General features: G+C 41.6%; 2 protein-coding genes across 6 annotated transcripts in view; both read right to left on the bottom strand.

The window, feature by feature from the left end:
* DHX33 (DEAH-box helicase 33) overlaps positions 1-2,178 on the bottom strand; it is a 28,827-nt gene extending 26,649 nt beyond the window's left edge. For all 3 annotated transcript variants that reach the window (XM_037880899.2, XM_037880898.2, XM_037880900.2), the window contains exon 1: positions 1,889-2,178. The gene's annotated coding sequence lies outside the window, so the exon portion shown is untranslated. The remainder of the gene's footprint in view (positions 1-1,888) is intronic.
* A 140-nt stretch (positions 2,179-2,318) lies between these two features.
* DERL2 (derlin 2) lies at positions 2,319-18,057 on the bottom strand. 3 transcript variants are annotated; one of them, XM_037880901.2, is made up of 8 exons: positions 17,852-17,967; positions 15,370-15,435; positions 12,644-12,717; positions 12,010-12,103; positions 11,212-11,407; positions 9,588-9,678; positions 4,607-4,668; positions 2,319-3,331 (listed from the first exon to the last, which is right to left on the bottom strand). In XM_037880901.2, the coding sequence occupies exons 1-7, from the start codon at positions 17,942-17,944 to the stop codon at positions 4,644-4,646; spliced, it is 639 nt and encodes a 212-aa protein (XP_037736829.1). In that variant the 5' UTR covers positions 17,945-17,967; the 3' UTR covers positions 2,319-3,331; positions 4,607-4,643. The 3 variants fall into 3 exon arrangements, with proteins under 3 accessions (XP_037736829.1, XP_043387159.1, XP_007054210.1); XM_043531224.1 differs by lacking the exons at positions 4,607-4,668; positions 17,852-17,967 and adding an exon at positions 17,986-18,057; XM_007054148.4 differs by lacking the exon at positions 4,607-4,668 and having other exon boundaries at positions 17,852-18,043.
* Positions 18,058-18,079: the final 22 nt, after the last annotated feature.

Here is an 18,079-nt window from a genome sequence, read left to right as displayed (position 1 = left end):
GTTTGGGGAAGCAGTGTTCACTTACAGTCATTAAAGACTGCTTGGCATTTTCCTACAAGAGTAAGGTTATTATATATTTGGATAACTGCATTCCACCTCCATAAAATTTTACTGCCTCTTAAAGTGGTTGTATGTCCTGTCAAACTGTTGTTTACAATTTCTCAACACTATTATTAGCGGTTATAACCTATGGAAGTGGTAGAGGTAGTTCAGCCTTTGGTGAAATTTGAAAGAATAGCAGTCGTTTAAAGCCATATAAGTACCTAAGACAGACACAAAAAAGGGGGCTTCTTCCTATTTTTAGTTCAACACATGATTTGTCTCTCTCTAAAGTACATGGTTATTGTATGACTACAACAGGGAATACTGACCATTTGAAGCCAGAGAGGGAAGTCTGGGAAGCCAGGCTACCCTGTTGCAGGAGTCCCAGAGCAGACAAAGGCCTAGGGAACAGCAGAGGCTGGAAGAAACAGGTGGTCCCAAAATAATAGTGTCTGGAAGAAACCAGGACCAGGAGCCTTGTAGCGTAGAGTGGGATGGGGCATGGCTTCCTTACCCCCCACCCATCCAGGACAAATTCTGGGAAGGAGAGCAGCATATAATCTATGTCTTCCCTCACATGGATGTAAAAAAGCTTAAAGAGATTTAAAAGAAATGCCAGAAAAGAGCACAACAAGTAAACAGAGCTAGGAAGCAACAGGCAATGAAAAGCCATTTTATACTATAATAAGCCAGCAGCTGTCTCTCTAGCCGCATAACTCAGGCAAGCAGTCTCCTCCTATACTTCCTATTTCTTTATGATAGGCACATCTCAATATACCCCAAGCAGATTTACTTCAACATCTTCTTTAATGGAGCAGAAGGCCCATCAGCCACTGATCTGGCCTGCAGCTTGCTGGTACTTAGCCTGACAAGCCTGCCTCCCCTTTATGTTATGTGAAGGCAGGGGTCTGGGTGGTAGGAGATGGAACTCACTGCCCTGAAACGTCATCAGCTGCATAAAAATCTATGGTCTGGAGATTAAGGAACTGGTTTTGCTCCCCAGCAACATAAGTGGCTTCAATTGCAAACAGTCCAAGTTTCTGAAAGTATTAAAATATGGGAAGATGCAAGGCATAAAGATCAGACAGCATCTGAAGACAGCTACATCATGAGGTATTTCAGGATAGCCTATATGTCATTCCCTCATCTTATTTTTTGATGATGCCTCTAGCACCACACTTCTATTAATATGCTCTTTAAAACTTGACTTTGAGTACAAATTTACAGTCAATAACTGGAAAAAGCAGCAAGCAGTTTCAATAGATTAGCCTGGGTCTGATCCTTATGAATGCATGCATATGCTTCTGCATATGCATATGCTTATGAATGCATGCATATGCATATGATTGTTACAGAGGGGAGAAACAGACCTCCCTTTAACAGCCAGATTTCGGTCCTCGCTACAGAACTGTCCTTTAGCACCAACCCCTGCCTGCTAACAGTCCACCTTCAGATTAACAAGAGTCTCTATAAAAAAAAAAAAAAAAAAAAAGGAAAATGACTCTAATCAAATTGCGCCTCCCCAACCCCCCAAGTTAGACCCCAATACGTTCTTACCTCTCAAAAGGATAAAAGTAGGATTTAAAACACAGGCCAAGCCATTTTCTAGACCAAGAGATTTCTGTAAGACTCAAATTCTTATTTTTAGTGATACCCTGCCATCTGTACCAGTTTCCTGTTATATTGAGATGAAACTTTACTGGCAGTTACTGGCTGATGGAAGACCATGGAGAACCACTTGGTTGAGATATTTGAGGTCTACAACCCACCATCAGCCCCCACCAAAACATCAGAGTACACACATCACACTCAATTTTTGAAATTCATGATTACTATGGATGGATACCTTCAGTGATCAGAAGTGGGATAGGAAATCTCTCAGACAAGTCAGTAGATCAAATCCAATCCAGGTAAGCTGGTCCATTCTGTGACAGCTGTTCAGCGGCCTACGTGAAATGACTTGATGTCACTCCAATTCTTGTTGGCTAGCTGTCCATATCACTCACAGCCCTCTCACTGGCAGTCTCTGCAGAGTTCAGGGACTGTATTTAGCAAACAGCATTAATAACCCTCTTCTCTACAGGTCGTGGCTGAGGCATGTTGGTGAGGAAACCTAGAATTGTTGCCATGTCTCCAGGGCTGTCACTGGCACCTTTTATTAACACCAAAATACACGTCAGGGACCTTTCATGTTTGCAGCAGGCATCTGTTAAACTTTCTCTAGCCTTATCTTCTTTTCTACCATTTCCCTCAAATCAACAGATTATGCAAAAAGGTAACAGTTAGTCACAAGACATTTTATTTTATTCACTCACTATCTCAAAGCTATGCGCATCCCAGTCTAAGAGCTACTAGTCTAAATTATATGGGGAAATTTTCACAGCAGTCTGAATAATTTGCTGACCACTTTGAAAAAAAAAGAGCTAGATTTTTCAGAACTATCCATGCATATTTGCATTTGCTACTGCATGTATAAGCATGTCAGTGAGATTCATACCTGGCCATTTGCACACAGGTAGTTCAAAATAATCTGGATCAAGATGTATTCTCAGCCTGCAAGGTAGGTTCATAATAGGGCTCGTACTGGAACTACAGCAATCTACTTTCATAGAATTAGCAAGGTAAAATTTGCACCATCCAAAATTAAAATCCTGTCTGACTCAAAAGACAATAGGCTTGGAAATTTAGTGTATTTTGCTTCATACCAGCCTTCAACAACGAGAATAGAGAATCACTTTAAAAGATCTCACTCGTCTGCTTTTTATCCAATGAGAAAAAAAGTTAAAGCCAAAGTTTTATTTTGTCCCTCAAAGTTTCCCATACAGTTTCCTGTATCAAATAACTTGGAAAAAAATGCCTTAGAAACATTTTTAAACGAGTACGCATGGTCTTGTTAACTGAAGTTAACAGGAAATGGTTTCCAGTTGGGTTAGTTGGTTTTTTGGGACTCCACTAGATTATGCTTTCAGTACCAATGCAACAAAACCCCTAGTGTAGAGAGACACCGGTAGTCTCCTGGAAATGTCTTGGACTAGTTAGACTGCCACATCATAAAGTGCTTCTTGTATTCAGAACCATAAAGCTGTAAAGTGTCCTTTCTGCAACAAGGAGTAAGAGAATTCCCAATATGGTACTTCAGTTTAGTTCCTTCCAGTTATGTCTGGGTATTGGCACAGCCATTTACTAGCCTCCGAGGCGCTGACCTTCACCCCATGCAAATCCTCCTGGTCGCTCTTCGGGCAGCGGATTGTAATTGGGATCATCTTCTGGTGTATCAAACACTGCTTTCCTAAAAAGCAGAAGTGATATGTAAATACACAGTTCACACTTGAGGCAAGCAGTCAATGTAACATTCTCACTACAAGATACAGTATGCAACAGTGTCAGTCATTTAAACCCAAGTCACATTTGTCCTCCAGTTGAAATCCAATCAGCTCATATGGGGCAGATCCTATGGTGCAAGCCCTTCAAAATTAAAAGTTTAAATAAGATGATCATAAAAGACTCAAGTTCAAATATGCCTTACTCCTAACAACAGGGTTAGTGAAGTTGAATCGATGGCCTTGTCTACAGCAGCTACAGAAGCCACGTTAGCACATCTCCAGCAAAATATATCTAAATATACTTAAAAGAACAGCATTAACAGTTTTCTTAGCTGGCAGAGACATGACCCAACTTAAACCAATTTACAGAAACATGCTACAGACTAGGTGGGACCAAGATATTGGGTGAAGTATTTTAAAGACCACCAATGAGGCTGGAATAATTAGCCAAGTCCTTGATTTACCTCAAAAACCTTCAGTATCCTTTCACTAACAGCCTCTATAAATATAGTTTGGTAACCTAGTTAACAGCACAGTTCAGCCACAGCAAATCTAGTCACTGAGCCATACTATCATCTTTTGGCAAGAATCCTATAAAGAGAAAATGTAAAATTTTCTGACTAATGAGTCTAAGGCTTGGTCTACATTACAGAGTAAGGTCAACGCAAGGCAGCTTACATCAACCTAATTATGTCAGTGTACACGCTACAGCCTTGCTCCCACTTATGTAAGTTCCCTATTACACTGACATAACTCCACCTCCATGAGAGGTGAAGGGCCTGTGTCGGTGTAGTTAGGGCGATGCAGTGTCCCTGTAGACACTGCATTACTATGATTGGCTGTTAGCTGGCATTCTTGTCAATTTCTCGGCCCCCACTGGCTGCCCTGAGGCTCCTGGCTCCCTTGCCGGGAGCCGCTTGGACTCTGGACGCAGAGCCTGGGGGGGCAGCCAGGCTCCCGACGGCAGGGAGCCAAGAGCCCAAGGGGTGAGGAGGGGGTGCCAGGCGGGGAGCTGTGTGTGGAGCGGAGAGCCCGGGATCTCAGCCCCCCACACTGACCCTCTGATGTCAGTGGAAGTGCTCCTCATGAGGACGTGCATCACCAACAGACGGAAGGTAGCGAGGACATGAACTGCAGTGGTTGTAAGTCGACCTAACATAGGTCAATTTAAGTTTATAGTGTAGACATGCCCTAGGATTCAGGTCACCAGGCAGAAAGATTTTAAAGCAATCCCAACATGCCTTCTTTTTGATTGGTGCTTGGAATCAACTTGAAGCTCTAAGGCTGCTTGCTGGTTTCCATGCTGGATAGGAAGGAGAGTAAGTATTAATCTAGGCAAACAAAAGACTACGAAGGTTTGAGTACAATTAAATTATTTAACTTGCTAGTCAGCATGGGTGCTATGCTGTCAAATGAAAAGATGGAGGATGAATAATTGTGAGGGAGGGAGCAGTAGGCATGTTGATTGGAGGAAAGAACCTGACTTTCAGGTCTGATTTCCAGACATGATTCACTGTTACAAAATGTTATTGCCCTAACAACTAGAAGACAGGAACTCCTAGTTCACTCTGTGTCATGTGTTAAATCAGTTGCCGAGGGAACAGGTTTATGTGTAGTAGCTCTTTATACTCCTGAGATAAAAGCATCTCAGTCTTCCACACATTTTAGTTTGGTCAACTAACAATTTTATAGTTATCATTTACATTACTACCAAAATGGAGTGGTTACTTACCTTCAGTAACTATGGTTCTGAGTTACTGTTGTTGCCCATATGGATTCCACAACCCACCCTCCAACCCTGGTTTTTTGCCACTCTCTTTATCTGGGATTCTGACTTAGCAATGGAACTGAAGGATGGTTGTGGCGTCTTTGGGTGTGGACAAAAGGGCATGCATGGTATAAACACAAGCCAATGGACACTGCTATTCAAAATATTCTAATTTCACACACACATGCACTTAGAGTGGGATCTACATGAACACCATATTCTAAGAACCACCGTTGTTTCCTGGTTCTGAGGGGGCTACCAGAAAAAAAGCCACATTTATGTCAACCTCTGGTGTTCCTATGTGAAATACAGCAGAGAGTCTCTTGAAGTAACAGCTAATTATGAATTTCTTGTCATTTAAAAACTGTCTTCCTTGCCACCTAGTTTCATGCTGACCAAGTCAGCCAAAGCCACAGTTAATTCTCACTACTGAAAATTATAAACACAGCACAACCGGATTGAAGGAATTTGAAGTAAAGATATATGCATGAATCTGAAACTGTCATGCTCAGTGGTTGAAGCAACAAGACTCAAGACAGGTAAGGAGAAACGTTGTATTTTTCATATGAGCTAACCTTAAAAACAGTTTCAAATTTCAGAGGCACCCTACTCTAAGCCAAGAATAGGCAGCTCAGGAAACAAGGGCAAAAATAGGCTCCGAATTCATCTAAGCTACAGCTAAGCACAAAGGGGCATACTGTACTTGTTGGTCTGAGGGGGAACTAGTGAACAGGAAGTGGCAGCCAAAGAAAAGGAGTCTTCACATCAGTCAGCTGCATGGAAACAGACAAGTGAACAGTACTGAGCAATGAAACAAGAGGACATGGAGGAAAAGAAGAAAAACATGAAGAGAATTCAAACTAGCCCTAAGAAAAACAGGGCAAAACTCCCCCGTTAGCCAAAACATATGTTGGGCAGAGGATTATTACTAAGTGTTGGGAAGTTATGTGAACTGTATATTATACTCTCCTCACAATTCTGTTCACCCGTGTCAAGTATCCCATAACACCTTGCATTAGCTGAAGTAAACTTTGGCTTAAGTAAATAGGAAAGATGTCAGTATCAGGACATGAGTGTGTGACCACAGAAACAGGTAGGGAGTTATTCTCCACAAGCCATTACTGGAATGTCCCAAAGGAAAACGATAAGATATATGATTGTTCAAGCCTGATACCAGCCAGGGTGCCTTCACGCCCCTTGGTACGTGAAATGCACATGTTCAGAACAATGACAAGGGACACACCATGGTACCAGAAAAATAAAATACAAAGATGATTGGTTAAATCTAGTTTCAGATTATGTACTCAATACCTATTACTTATAAACAGGTGGGTATAAAAATATAGCTTTAGGAGTGTAACTTTGGAAGCGCATCTTGTGTAAGCTGAATGTAACAATGCTGCATGAGATGGCTTCCCAGAGATTGGTATTGTGTTGAACCTTTTCCCTTTACTATATTATTATGGGATTATGGCAATAAATCTGACTGATATAGGTTATTTGGTCTCTTGAATATATTTCATAACAAACCGAAGTGTGGTCAAACAATTAACTATACAATTTATCAACATCCTACAGTTAGAGGAAGTCCTTTGGGAGAAGTATACAAACACAGAAAATCAGACAAAAATACATAGAGAATGAAGGGATTTCAATTTCATGGGTTCAACTGAAACATGAATAAATGATAAGCAACAGGTCACATGAATTTGTCAAGAACAAATTATGCCAGAATAACCTAATTTCCTTCTTTGAATACAAAACAGGAAACAACAGACTAGGCAGCAGGTACTGCTAAAAAAGATCTAGGGGTTATAGCGGATCACAAATTGAACTAAGCTGAAGTGATGCAGTTGCAAAAAAACTAATATAATTCTGGGGCATATTAACAGGAGTATCATACGTAAGACAAGGGAAGTAATTGTTCCACTCTACTCAGCACTGGTGAGGCCTCAGCTGGAGTATTGTGTCCAGTTCTGGGTGCCACATTTTAAGAAAGATGTGGACAAATTGGAGAAAGTCAAGAGAAGAACAACAAAAACGATAAAAAGTTAAGAAAACCTGACATATGAGGAAAGGTTAAAAAACTGGGCATGTTTAGTCTTCAGAAAAGATAATGATGGGGGGCCTGATAACAGTCTTCAAATATGTTAAGGTCTGTTATAAAGAGGATGATTAATTGTCCTCCATAGTCACTGAAGGTACGACAAGAAGTAATGGGCTCAATCTGCAGGAAGGGAGATTTAGGGTAGATATCAAGAAAAACTTTCTAACTAGAAAAACAGCTAAACACTGGAATAGATTACCAAGGGAAGTTGTAGAATCCCCATCACTGGAGGTTTTTAAGAACAGGTTACACAAACACCTGTCAGAGATGGCCTAGGTATACCTGGTCCTGAGTCAGCGCAGAGGGATGGACTAGAGGACCTCTTGAGATCCCTTCCAGCCAGACATGTCTATTATTATTTAGAATTAAATTACTGTAGGGGGCACTATAGACTACTTGGAAGCAGGGAAGTTGTAGTGCATGTAAATAAAGAATGATGGGATAGAATAGTTATAGCTTTCAATTAGCTTTATTAAAAGATGTAAGGATGAATTTCTTACAGCTAACATTTAAAAAACAGTATTTGGAGAAGAAATAATAGGTCACTGTAGTAGTAAATATTTCTTCATATCTATGGAGAGCTGTGCAAACATTAGCTGATCTTCATGACATATCAGAGATAGACAAGTGTCTCCATTTCACAGTTGAAAGGCTAAGGTACAGAGAGGTTGACTTGTTAAAAATCAACAGAAAAGTCTGTAGCTGAGTCAGAATTACAATTCAGGATTTCCCAATTCCCAAAATCACACTTAATCCTGTAGATTATGCTGCCAATCAAACCAGTTTAAGAGATTTCACCTCTGTGCATATCTGTTTACCAAGTGCCCAAAATCTACCAAGTAATTTACAAACAAAGAATTAGACTGGATATAAAATATTATACCCAAGATCAAAACTTGAGCAAAGAAAGTGAGAGTAAATTTAGCTTTCAGTCTTTGGCAGTAGTATAAAAGTTTCTGCTGTTATGTAAGGCAAACACTGGCTGACACTAAAATAGCTAAAGGAATTATATGATTATATGTTCACAAAAGGAATGACAGGACACTCAGAAACATTTTCAAAAGGGAGGATGGAAAATACTGAGTTGAAGACAAGACTACAGCAGACACATTTAAGAAGATTGCTATGTCTGAACATTCACAAATTCAGGACATGACAGGATTCATAACCAGTCTTCTGAACAAAGCGACAACGAAAGAAACGCAAATAGTCCCAAAATATTGGTGATCAGACACTAGACTGGACCTTAAGTGAAGCCCTGTGGATAAAATCATAGAACAAGAACTGTCCCTCACTTGGTCCACAGGCATCCACTCTACCAGGTGAGCCAAAGGGAACCTCCCAATAGCGGATAGTTTAGACCCCATCTGTATGCGGGGGAATTGACCAGCATAGCTATAACTATTGCAGAATAACTATTCCATTATAGTTATTTCAGTATGGTTTATCCTGTAATAACTCCTTTGTGAGAGCACTCTATTCTGGAATAAGTGATTTTATTCCAAAATAATTACTCAGCTATCAAAGCAAAGTAATTATTCCAGAATAAAAATCGCTTTTATTCCAGAAGAGTGTCCACATGGGGAACTTATTCTCAACAGCTATGCCAGTCAATTTTCCCATGTACACAAGGCCTTACTTGTTTAAATATCAGGTTTAGAATATCCTGACTCCCCGGAAATCAAATCTAGACAGGATCATCTCAGCACTACAACATTCTGAAGGCAAGAATGCCAGGCAGTTTGAGGTCTTAATAGCTGAGGTCTTGTCTGCTCTACACAGAGAATTTTCAAGAGGTTTACCCCGACCTTCAGGAAAGTTCCCCATATCCATTCTAGTGTGCAGTGTTCCAGTTGGTTACTATTCTCTGCCTAAGAGGTGAAAGAATATGAAAGGCACTGTGTGAAAAGCACATGATCACAAAACACGATAGACTCTTTTGGATGGTGGGGAGGGAAGGGGGTATCTACCCAAGTGTAAAATATTAGCCACGTTAAGCTTCTCACTCATTTTGTGTATTTTACACTCTGAACTCATACTGACACCCTGTCCTAAAAGGGGTTTCTTTTAACAGATTCAGATATATTTGGTGCATAGTTAGCATAGGAATTCTTGGATCTTTTCAGAAGTTAGACCAGGTCTTAAGAGTGTCTCTTGGATCCTCTCCCCCTCTGGCAACTGTAACACCCACGTGACAACTACAGCAACTGATTAAATGGAACAGTATGATGAATTCAGTGCTATTTATCTCAAATTTCCAAATTCACTTGTGTTTGAATTAGTTTAAAAAAAACATTGTGTACAAACACATTTGTCCATGTGCTACAAACTGGAAGGTAACACTTACAAAAGAGATGGTGTTTTCAGAAGCCGTCTACCACCAGGTTGATTAGGAAAGATATCCTCTAAGAAAAAATATATGTGTCCAACTGCGATCCCTAGAATCAATAAAAAAGAAAGCTGAAATTGAACTGGTGACTTTCAATATTGCCATTATACCACCTTTAAAATGTTTCAATAGATTTTTCATAAAATAAAAAAAAAAAGACAAACTGTGTGTTTGATGCCCTTTGTAAATAGCATGATGTTAAAAGGAACTGAAGTAGCATGTTACATACTCACTGCAGTATAAAACACTAGAATTAAGGGCCATACTAGAAGAGATCTATAGCATCGTGAGTCATATAAATATAAGAAAAAGTCTGTCACAACCGTCTAAACAATTTCATGGTATGGTTTCATTTGTACTGACAAAAATGTCAGAATACAAGCTGCCTTACACAATTAAGTCTCACGCCTACAGTCAGCCATATATATCTGGCTCTCTCCAAGTAATGCAGAAGCAAAACACTGCTCTACTTGGAGACATTACAACACAAGAGTAAGCCACCATGTACAAGAACAATGAAAACTGGTAGAACACAGTACCCTGTACATCAGACCATGTAAACAATTAGGTCACAACAAAAAATAATCAAGTGGCCTCCTTGCTGCTTTTACATTTTTTTCCCCCTATATGAAAGAGGTTAATAGAAACACTACCAGTGGAATAAGATGACTCCTTTAGTTAAAGGTTTGTCACCTTAATCCCTCAGAGTATAAAACTCACTATTTAGCTAAGGTCCCATTTCAGAACGAAAAACTTTTTCAGAAGTCTTTAATGTAGAACACTGTTTCCTCTTCCAAAAGAAATATAGAATGTATCAGATAATAAGTTGTTCAAAGCACTTTGGAAAACAAGTCTTAAAAAAAAAAGCTGAAATATCAGAAATACCAAAGTTACAAATACTTGTCATATGTGTACCATGATAAATTGAGCAAGACAGGTAGAGGTGGCCTTTGGAACAGGGTTATGCAGTAAGACCTCTCAGATCCCACAAAGAGTATTGGATCTGTTACAATCACTCATGAAATAAGCCAATCCCAGAACATTGCTCCAGCTCTGAAGACTTCCCCAATCCAGTTTCTTCTCTAGAAGGGTGGCCTGCTTTCTGCTCAGCTGTGTTCAGTGAGCACTTCTGGATCTGAGGTAATTCCAAAAATCCTTGTCCTGGCAATCACAGTACTTTCTTTTGAAATACCAGTGGGGCAAGTACAAAGGATTATTGATGTGTGTGGAAACTAAAGATTCCCAATGCACACACCTGATTAGAAGAAGTGACTCTCAGAGGAGCAGCATAGAGAGGGAACTGCTCATGAGACAGAAAAGTTTAAGAGATCCATCACCTAAACCATCCAGGCTAATCCTGAAACCATAACCAACCCTGTCATTGGAAGCTTATGGATATCCACTTACCTCTCTAGTAGTGCATTAAAGCACTAATATGGCCATAAAGAGCCAACATGGCTTGATAATCCCTTTCTCTTTGTAGGAAGAGGTACTAAGTAGGTGGAGAAGACACTTTACCTACCAGTAGTCTATGATGGAGTGGCCAAAAAGTCTAAGGATTTCATTTTTAATAGCTTCTTACCCAAAAGATCCACAATGATGGAGTTCCCCAGTAGCAATGAAAAGCCCATGAGCACCCAGGGTAGAAATGGGGCCTGGAAGATGAGAAGACCAAAAAAGTTCATACGGACGTAGGGATTCCTGCGGCTCCACACATACACGAGCATTATTGTAAAGGCCTGACCCAAGAAAACCAAGTTCACAAACAAGCCAAAAAGCTGACACAAATAGTTAAAGAAAATATCAGTGCACGTATAAAATATCAACTTGTAGAAAATTAAAATATGAATACTGGGGCGAGAGGAACCTATGGGCTGCAGAAAAAAATCATTTTGGAGGCCACTCATGGCATCAACAAAAACAGACATACCTGACCTTTGATTCTATGGTTTTCCAAACAAACTTAAATATTTCCTCAGTCAAACCAGACACCTATAGTTTAATCCCCCTTAAATACTCCATGCTGCAAATACACTATGAGGGGTTTATTATTACAGAAGCTATTTTACACACAGAATCTATATTGTGTGGGGAGGGGCTGGAGGGGTAAATTCACCAGGAGAACAACATTTCCTTCAATCCTCACGATAATACTTGTACAGTTAAATAGCATCTTTCAATCTAGGATCTCATCTTTATAGCCTTAACTCAAATATTAAAGTGCAAAAGATCAATTCCACATTTAATAGTAACCACAAGATCTGGAAAGTTTTGAAGCCCACTTAAAATAGAGTCATTCTGACCTCATTATACTTTCAAAGCACAGGGTTTGTGTTCTCCGTGTTAATGGTAGTTGTATTAAAACAGTAAAAAAGGATACAGTCATTAATAGTCCACCAAAAAGGAACATAAATACGAAGTCTGCTGTCCGACCTCGGAAAGACCCCTCCTCAAGCATTCGGCAGTAACGATATCTGAAGGTGTAGGTCAGGAAAGTCTGATACTAAGCACATACTAAGCAGAAAGATGAAAAAAATCAAACAGCTTTTTACATACCTTCACATAGGTTTTATATGTAGAATTCCCCAACATCCTTCACAATCGAAGGATTTTTATAGTAGATTATCAAGCAAGTATTGAAACTGAATGAAGTGAATTTGATGGTCTCAGTCCAGTTCTGAGTTAATGGACAAATATTCACACCACAGAAAAAATACCTGCCCAATTAGCAGTCTTACTGGCTATTTTAGTAGAAAAGTCCGGTACTACAGAATGAATTCTCACTCCTAGTACTGTTCATTCCAAATCAAGATTGAAACAATGAAAGCTCACTGAAAAAGAATTACTGAATTAGATATTTAGGGTGAAATCCTGGCTCTACTGAAGTCAGTGGCGCAGAACTCCCACTGAGTTCATAATGTGGTGCAGAACTGGACCCTCATTCAGTGTGGACACTGACACACAGCAAAGTTTTGCATTCCAAAGAGGTGAGATACACTTTTTATAAAGGATACAAAAAAATCATATTAAATAAAAAATTAAATCCAACTGGCCCAAAGAATAAGTAATTTGTAATCAGCCTCCATACCTGTCAGAATAAGAGGAAAACAGATAAGACAACTTAAATATAAATGGTAGCCATCTCAAGTATTTCTCTACACAGAGAATACAGAAAGAAGTTTCTGTTTAATCCACACAAGCTAAAAGAACTTTATGAACACGGTTTTTGAACATTGTAATAGCCAACATAATGATCTTTTTCAATAGTCTGAGACTCTAAAATTCAGTAAACCTTACTACTTTGCATTAAAGACTTGGGAATACATTGCTATACCCAAATTTTCCAAGTAAACAACGGCATATTTAAAAGCAAAGTATACTATAACAAATATATTTTGTTCATCCTGGCAGCAGTTTAGTTTTAATTATATGCAATACTTAATAGTATATTAGTAAATATACGGTAACATATTTTATAAAAATAGCAAAGTCTTGGTCTTATAAAACTTCATGACAGCGCTTCCTTTTGCAAACAATTCTTTGCAGAGAAGAAAATTGAAACACTACATTTTGTATAATTACTGAGTTTGCAGAATAGGTGAGTGATGCATCTTCAGTTCTACCATATCAAAATTCCTCTCCACAATGAAATACAGACTTGGATTGAAGAAAGATTAGTTCATCTTTAGGAAAGCTAAAGCAATGTTTCATTACCCGAAGTAAAATGTGTGCTCAGATAGAATTCAAAAAAATTAATCTGTCAGAGGTCAGTATGATCACTTAAAAACATAATTTTGCATGAAGTAGGAGAAAGGACAGCTTGTCAGTTTGACAATTCAGCTGTATTTCAGAACCAACAAGCTTTCATTGTAAGCAATTTTTTAGCTTTGTTATTGTGTTAACAGCTGAGCTGAATCAGTCAGACACATCCTGGCACTCTGAAACAATCTTTCAGAAGAATCCTTAGTGTGATAGGAGGTGTTGCTCCTTCGGATGCCTGCTCACTTGAGAAGAGCTGGCAGGCAGAAAGAGTGGCTAAGCACTTGGCAATCTAATTTTTAATCCATGTGAAGACTGCCCAAAATTTTATCAAGTTTATTTGACTTTTAACACTGCTTTAGTGTGAGCACTCTGTGTAATATGACAATACTACCTAGAGTACTGCATCTGAAATTATGTCCCCAAAACAAGACAGCAGAGCACCATCACCCAAACCATACACACTGCAAAATGGAAGGAAATTACTCTGCAAGTTAGACTGAAAACATGTAAAAAGAAAGATTACTCCTGGGGAAATTCTGCACCACTGCACATGCGCAGAATTGATGTCCCCTGCAGATTTCTTTGCTTCCCTGCAGTAAAATGACTTTCTGACAGGGAAGCAAAGGGAAGCCACAAGAGCAGTCATGCGACCCTCCCCAACAGTACGTTTCAGGTGCCCAGGGCAGCCAGCAGAGAAGTAAATCACTGTGGGGCAGGAGGCGGGACTGGGGAAAACCTGGTTGGTTGCTCCTATCCTGCGCCAGGCTCAGCTGCTTCTCCCGGCTGGGTTGGGTAGGACAGGACTTCCTCTCCCCCAGCACGGCATCTGGGGCCAGGTCAGACCAGCCCCCAGATTTCTCCCCTGGCTGTAGGAAGCTCTGCAAACTCCCGACACAGACACTTCCTGCACCCATTGCTCCTCAGCTGCAGGGGGAGGGATTCCTGTACAGGGAGCTGCTCCCCCCTCCACCCAACCCCAGTGCATCCAGACCCCCTCATACCCAGACCCTCCCGCCAAGTCTCACCCGCCCCCCTGCACTCTGAACCCCTCCCCTCGATGAGCCCCACTCCCACTGCACTTGGACCACCAAGATGACCCACATGCAACCAGGATCCCCACCCACCAAGCCCCAACCACCGACACCTGAATCCCCATCCCACTGAGCCCCACTCCCCCACCATCTGAGCTCCCCACTTACCCTCCACATCTAGACCCCCCTGACGACCTCTATCCCCCCACACCCAGACCCCCCACTGCTGATCCCCAACCACCTTCACCTGGACCCCCCTGCAGAGTCCCATTACCATTGTACCCAGAGCCCCGCAACAAGCCCCTGTGCATCCAGATCCCCTCCACACCCGGATCTCCCACTGAGCTGCCCGCACCCAGATTGCCCCACACAGAACCTTCTCAACCCACACCTGGATCCCCCCACACTTGGATCCTGCCTTGCTGAGCCTGCCTGCCCACAACGAGGGGCAAGGCCCTAAGGTATTTCTGGGGGCAGGCTGGGTCCTTGTGCTGTGTCATTGCTGGGTGCAGCCTCACCAATGAGTCCGTGTCCCAGCGGGGAGCTGCACAGTGATCTCCCACCTCTGCGCAACCCAGTGGCCTGTGCTCCCCAATGCCATGCAGGAGCCTTCATATTTATTTCACAAATAAAATTTGCAGAATTTTAAAATATTGAGCGCAGAATTTTAATTTTTTTGGAGGAGAATGCCCTCAGGAGTAAAAGATAGCTCCACAAATGTGTGTGTAAGCAAATACAGTTTCTTAGCTACTGTTCGAACAATGTGAACTATCAAAGCAATGAGTTTTTACCACTACTTACCTTCACTTGAATGTTATTAGAAACCTTGCAGAGGAAAAAAAGATATTCCAATATACTCAATGTGCAGTTGTGAAAAACAAATGTGTTGCAAGCTTAATAATTTTCTTACAAGGATGACACATTTAACATTCAGAAAAAATACTTACTTGAAAGTGTTTAAATATTAATTCAGGGTTAAAATACAGTTGAAATGGTGTGATTAGTTCTAATTGCTGAAATACAAGAGAAAATATGTGACAGGATCAATCCATTAAAGTCCACTTCATTTACTGTAGAGACACAAATAACCTGTCATTGGTACATTAATATCTCATGTTCTCTTATTTAAAAAATTATGTGCAAAGTCTAAATTCAGCCAACATATACAACCCTATGTTCCTTTTACAGTCATGCCTGCCCTCTTCCTCCCCCATTTTGTCCTGTGCCTACCTATCACACCTTAGTCCTGTTTAGATTTCAAGCTCTTTGGTTTAGTGGCTGTCTTCCATTTTATGTTTGTAAAGTACAAAAGACAGCGAGGCTTTGGTCCAGAGATCTGGATTTGGCTCATTTCACATCTGAAAAAGTTTCATTTCGTATGCAGGGCTCTGCAGAGCCATGAAACAGAATAGTCTGGATGGGGCCTCTGAGCACTACTATGACTATATCATTATTCACTATATAAGGCAAAAATTAATAATCTTTCTGCTTTAAGGAATGTCAACATCTTATATTTTTTCCACCGTATAAAAGCATATTCCCCCCTTTACTCTGAGAAATAACTACTGGACGCTCACCCTAGTTTCACCCAAAACCACTGAGTTTTCAGAAGAATTTCTTGGCAAAGTTTTTCCTTCTCAACACTCCTTTCAAAATAATAGCTGTTTCACAGCCTTCCCAGGACACAAAAACTTCTTCAAAGGCTACCTCCAATGTGTATGTACGGTGCCACTAATAATATGTCTATGTTGCACATTATGCATATGTGTCTAGAACATAAGAACGGCCACACTGGGTCTGACCAAGGGTCCATCTACCCAGTCTCATGTCTTCAGTGGCCAACGGCAGGTGCCTCAGAAGGAATGAACAGAACAGGTAATCATCAAGTGATCCAACCCCTGTTGCCCATTCCCAGCTTCTGGCAAACAGAGGCTAGGGACACCATCCCTGCCATCTTGGCTAATAGCCATTGATGGCCCTAGCCTCCACGAATTTATCTACTTTTATGTACCCCAAGAGCTCAGGTGGCTTCAAAAAGTGATATTACATTATATTTTTTTAACTGACATGTTCATCTTAAATGAGCATGTTTTTAGATTATTTGTGTCCAGTCACTTGAATGTTGAATTTGATTTAGTTGGGGATTGGTCCTGCTTTGAGCAGGGGGTTGGACTAGATGACCTCCTGAGGTCCCTTCCAACCCTGATATTTTAGGATTCTATGAATGTGGGAAACACTAGCAACCAGCAACCAATTTTTCATGTATTTGCTTGGCCATCACTTTAGCAGCTGCCATTACTATAATAACCATTTTATGAAAGGGCTCTGTCATATTTTCCACACTTCTCTAGCGGCCTCATTAATAAGAAATTTTATAACTCTAGCAAAATGCCGGGAATGGATGGGACACCATTGTGCTGGGTGCTTAACGATTCTGCAGAGGCACAGAACAATAGTGAAACACTCTACACCTCACAGTACAGCAGCTCTGTATTATAGCTACCACAGAATGAGTCTCGGAGAACGGTCTAATCCACCCCCCCTCAAGAAAAAAAACACATACACAGCATCTCATGTGGGTACCTGATTCCTTTTCAGTCCCTGTCCTTATCTGTGGTGTAACTGTTAAATGTCTTGCTACCCTCACCCATTTCAGTGCTGGTGGGTTTGATTTTGTTTGTGCATTCAGCACAGGCTGCATGTACACCTCTGGAGGCTCCTACAGAAGTGGTTCTCAACTAGGGGCATATGTCCCCCTGCGGGGTATGCAGAGATCTTCCAGGGGGTACATCAATTCATCTAGCTATTTGCCTAGTTTTACACTAGGCTAGATAAAAAGCACTATAGAAGTAGTACAAAGTAAATATCATAAAGACAACATGAGAAAGTCAGCCTTTTTTCTGTGGTAGCGTGCAGTGACATTTTTGTATTTTTATGTCTGATTTTGTAAGCAAGTAGTTTAAGGGAAGAGAACCTTGGGGATATGCAAGACAAATCAGAGTACGGAAAGGAGTACAACAGTCTGGAAAGGTGGAGCACCACGGTCCTCTGGGATAAGGGAGTGACAGAACCACCCGGTCCCAATCCAGCAGGCAACCTAACGCCCAGTCTGCAGGGTCGTTTCAACCAGGATCGCTGTTCGGCGTCTCCGCAATGGACCGACCCAGCCGCCCGGATTCAGAACCGGCAGAAACGCGATGGGGCGGGAGGGGCAGGGGAGAGCGAGGCCAGACTCGGAGACCAAACCGGAACCGAGCCTGCCCTTTGCTCCGCTCGGCCACGCCTCACCAGCGGGGGCGAACCAGGACGTAGCCCTCATCCCTCCCCCTAGGGGCGGGCGCTCCAGCTCATAGACAGCGAAGGGGGAAGAATGAGGCTGCCGGCCCTGCCCTCGGGCCCACCCCGCCGTCCCGCACCCTCCTGGCTCACCACGGCGGCGGTGGTGAGGACGCAGGCGGTGGTGTAGGCCCGGGTAACGGGCGGCACCTGCAGGTACTCCTGCCGGAAAGTCTGGTACGCCATCTTACGGCTCCACTTCCGCTTCCGCCTGCGCGACGGCTCACCTCATTTCCCGCCCCGCCCCGCACGCTACACAACCAATCGGCGCTGCCGCCCGGCATCCAAAGCCAGCCAATCCTTCGCTTTCTTTTATCTCAG

The sequence above is a fragment of the Chelonia mydas genome, chromosome 17 (assembly GCF_015237465.2).
Source record: "Chelonia mydas isolate rCheMyd1 chromosome 17, rCheMyd1.pri.v2, whole genome shotgun sequence".
Classification (NCBI taxonomy): domain Eukaryota; kingdom Metazoa; phylum Chordata; order Testudines; family Cheloniidae; genus Chelonia; species Chelonia mydas.
This window is presented reverse-complemented; position numbering and strand designations above follow the sequence as displayed.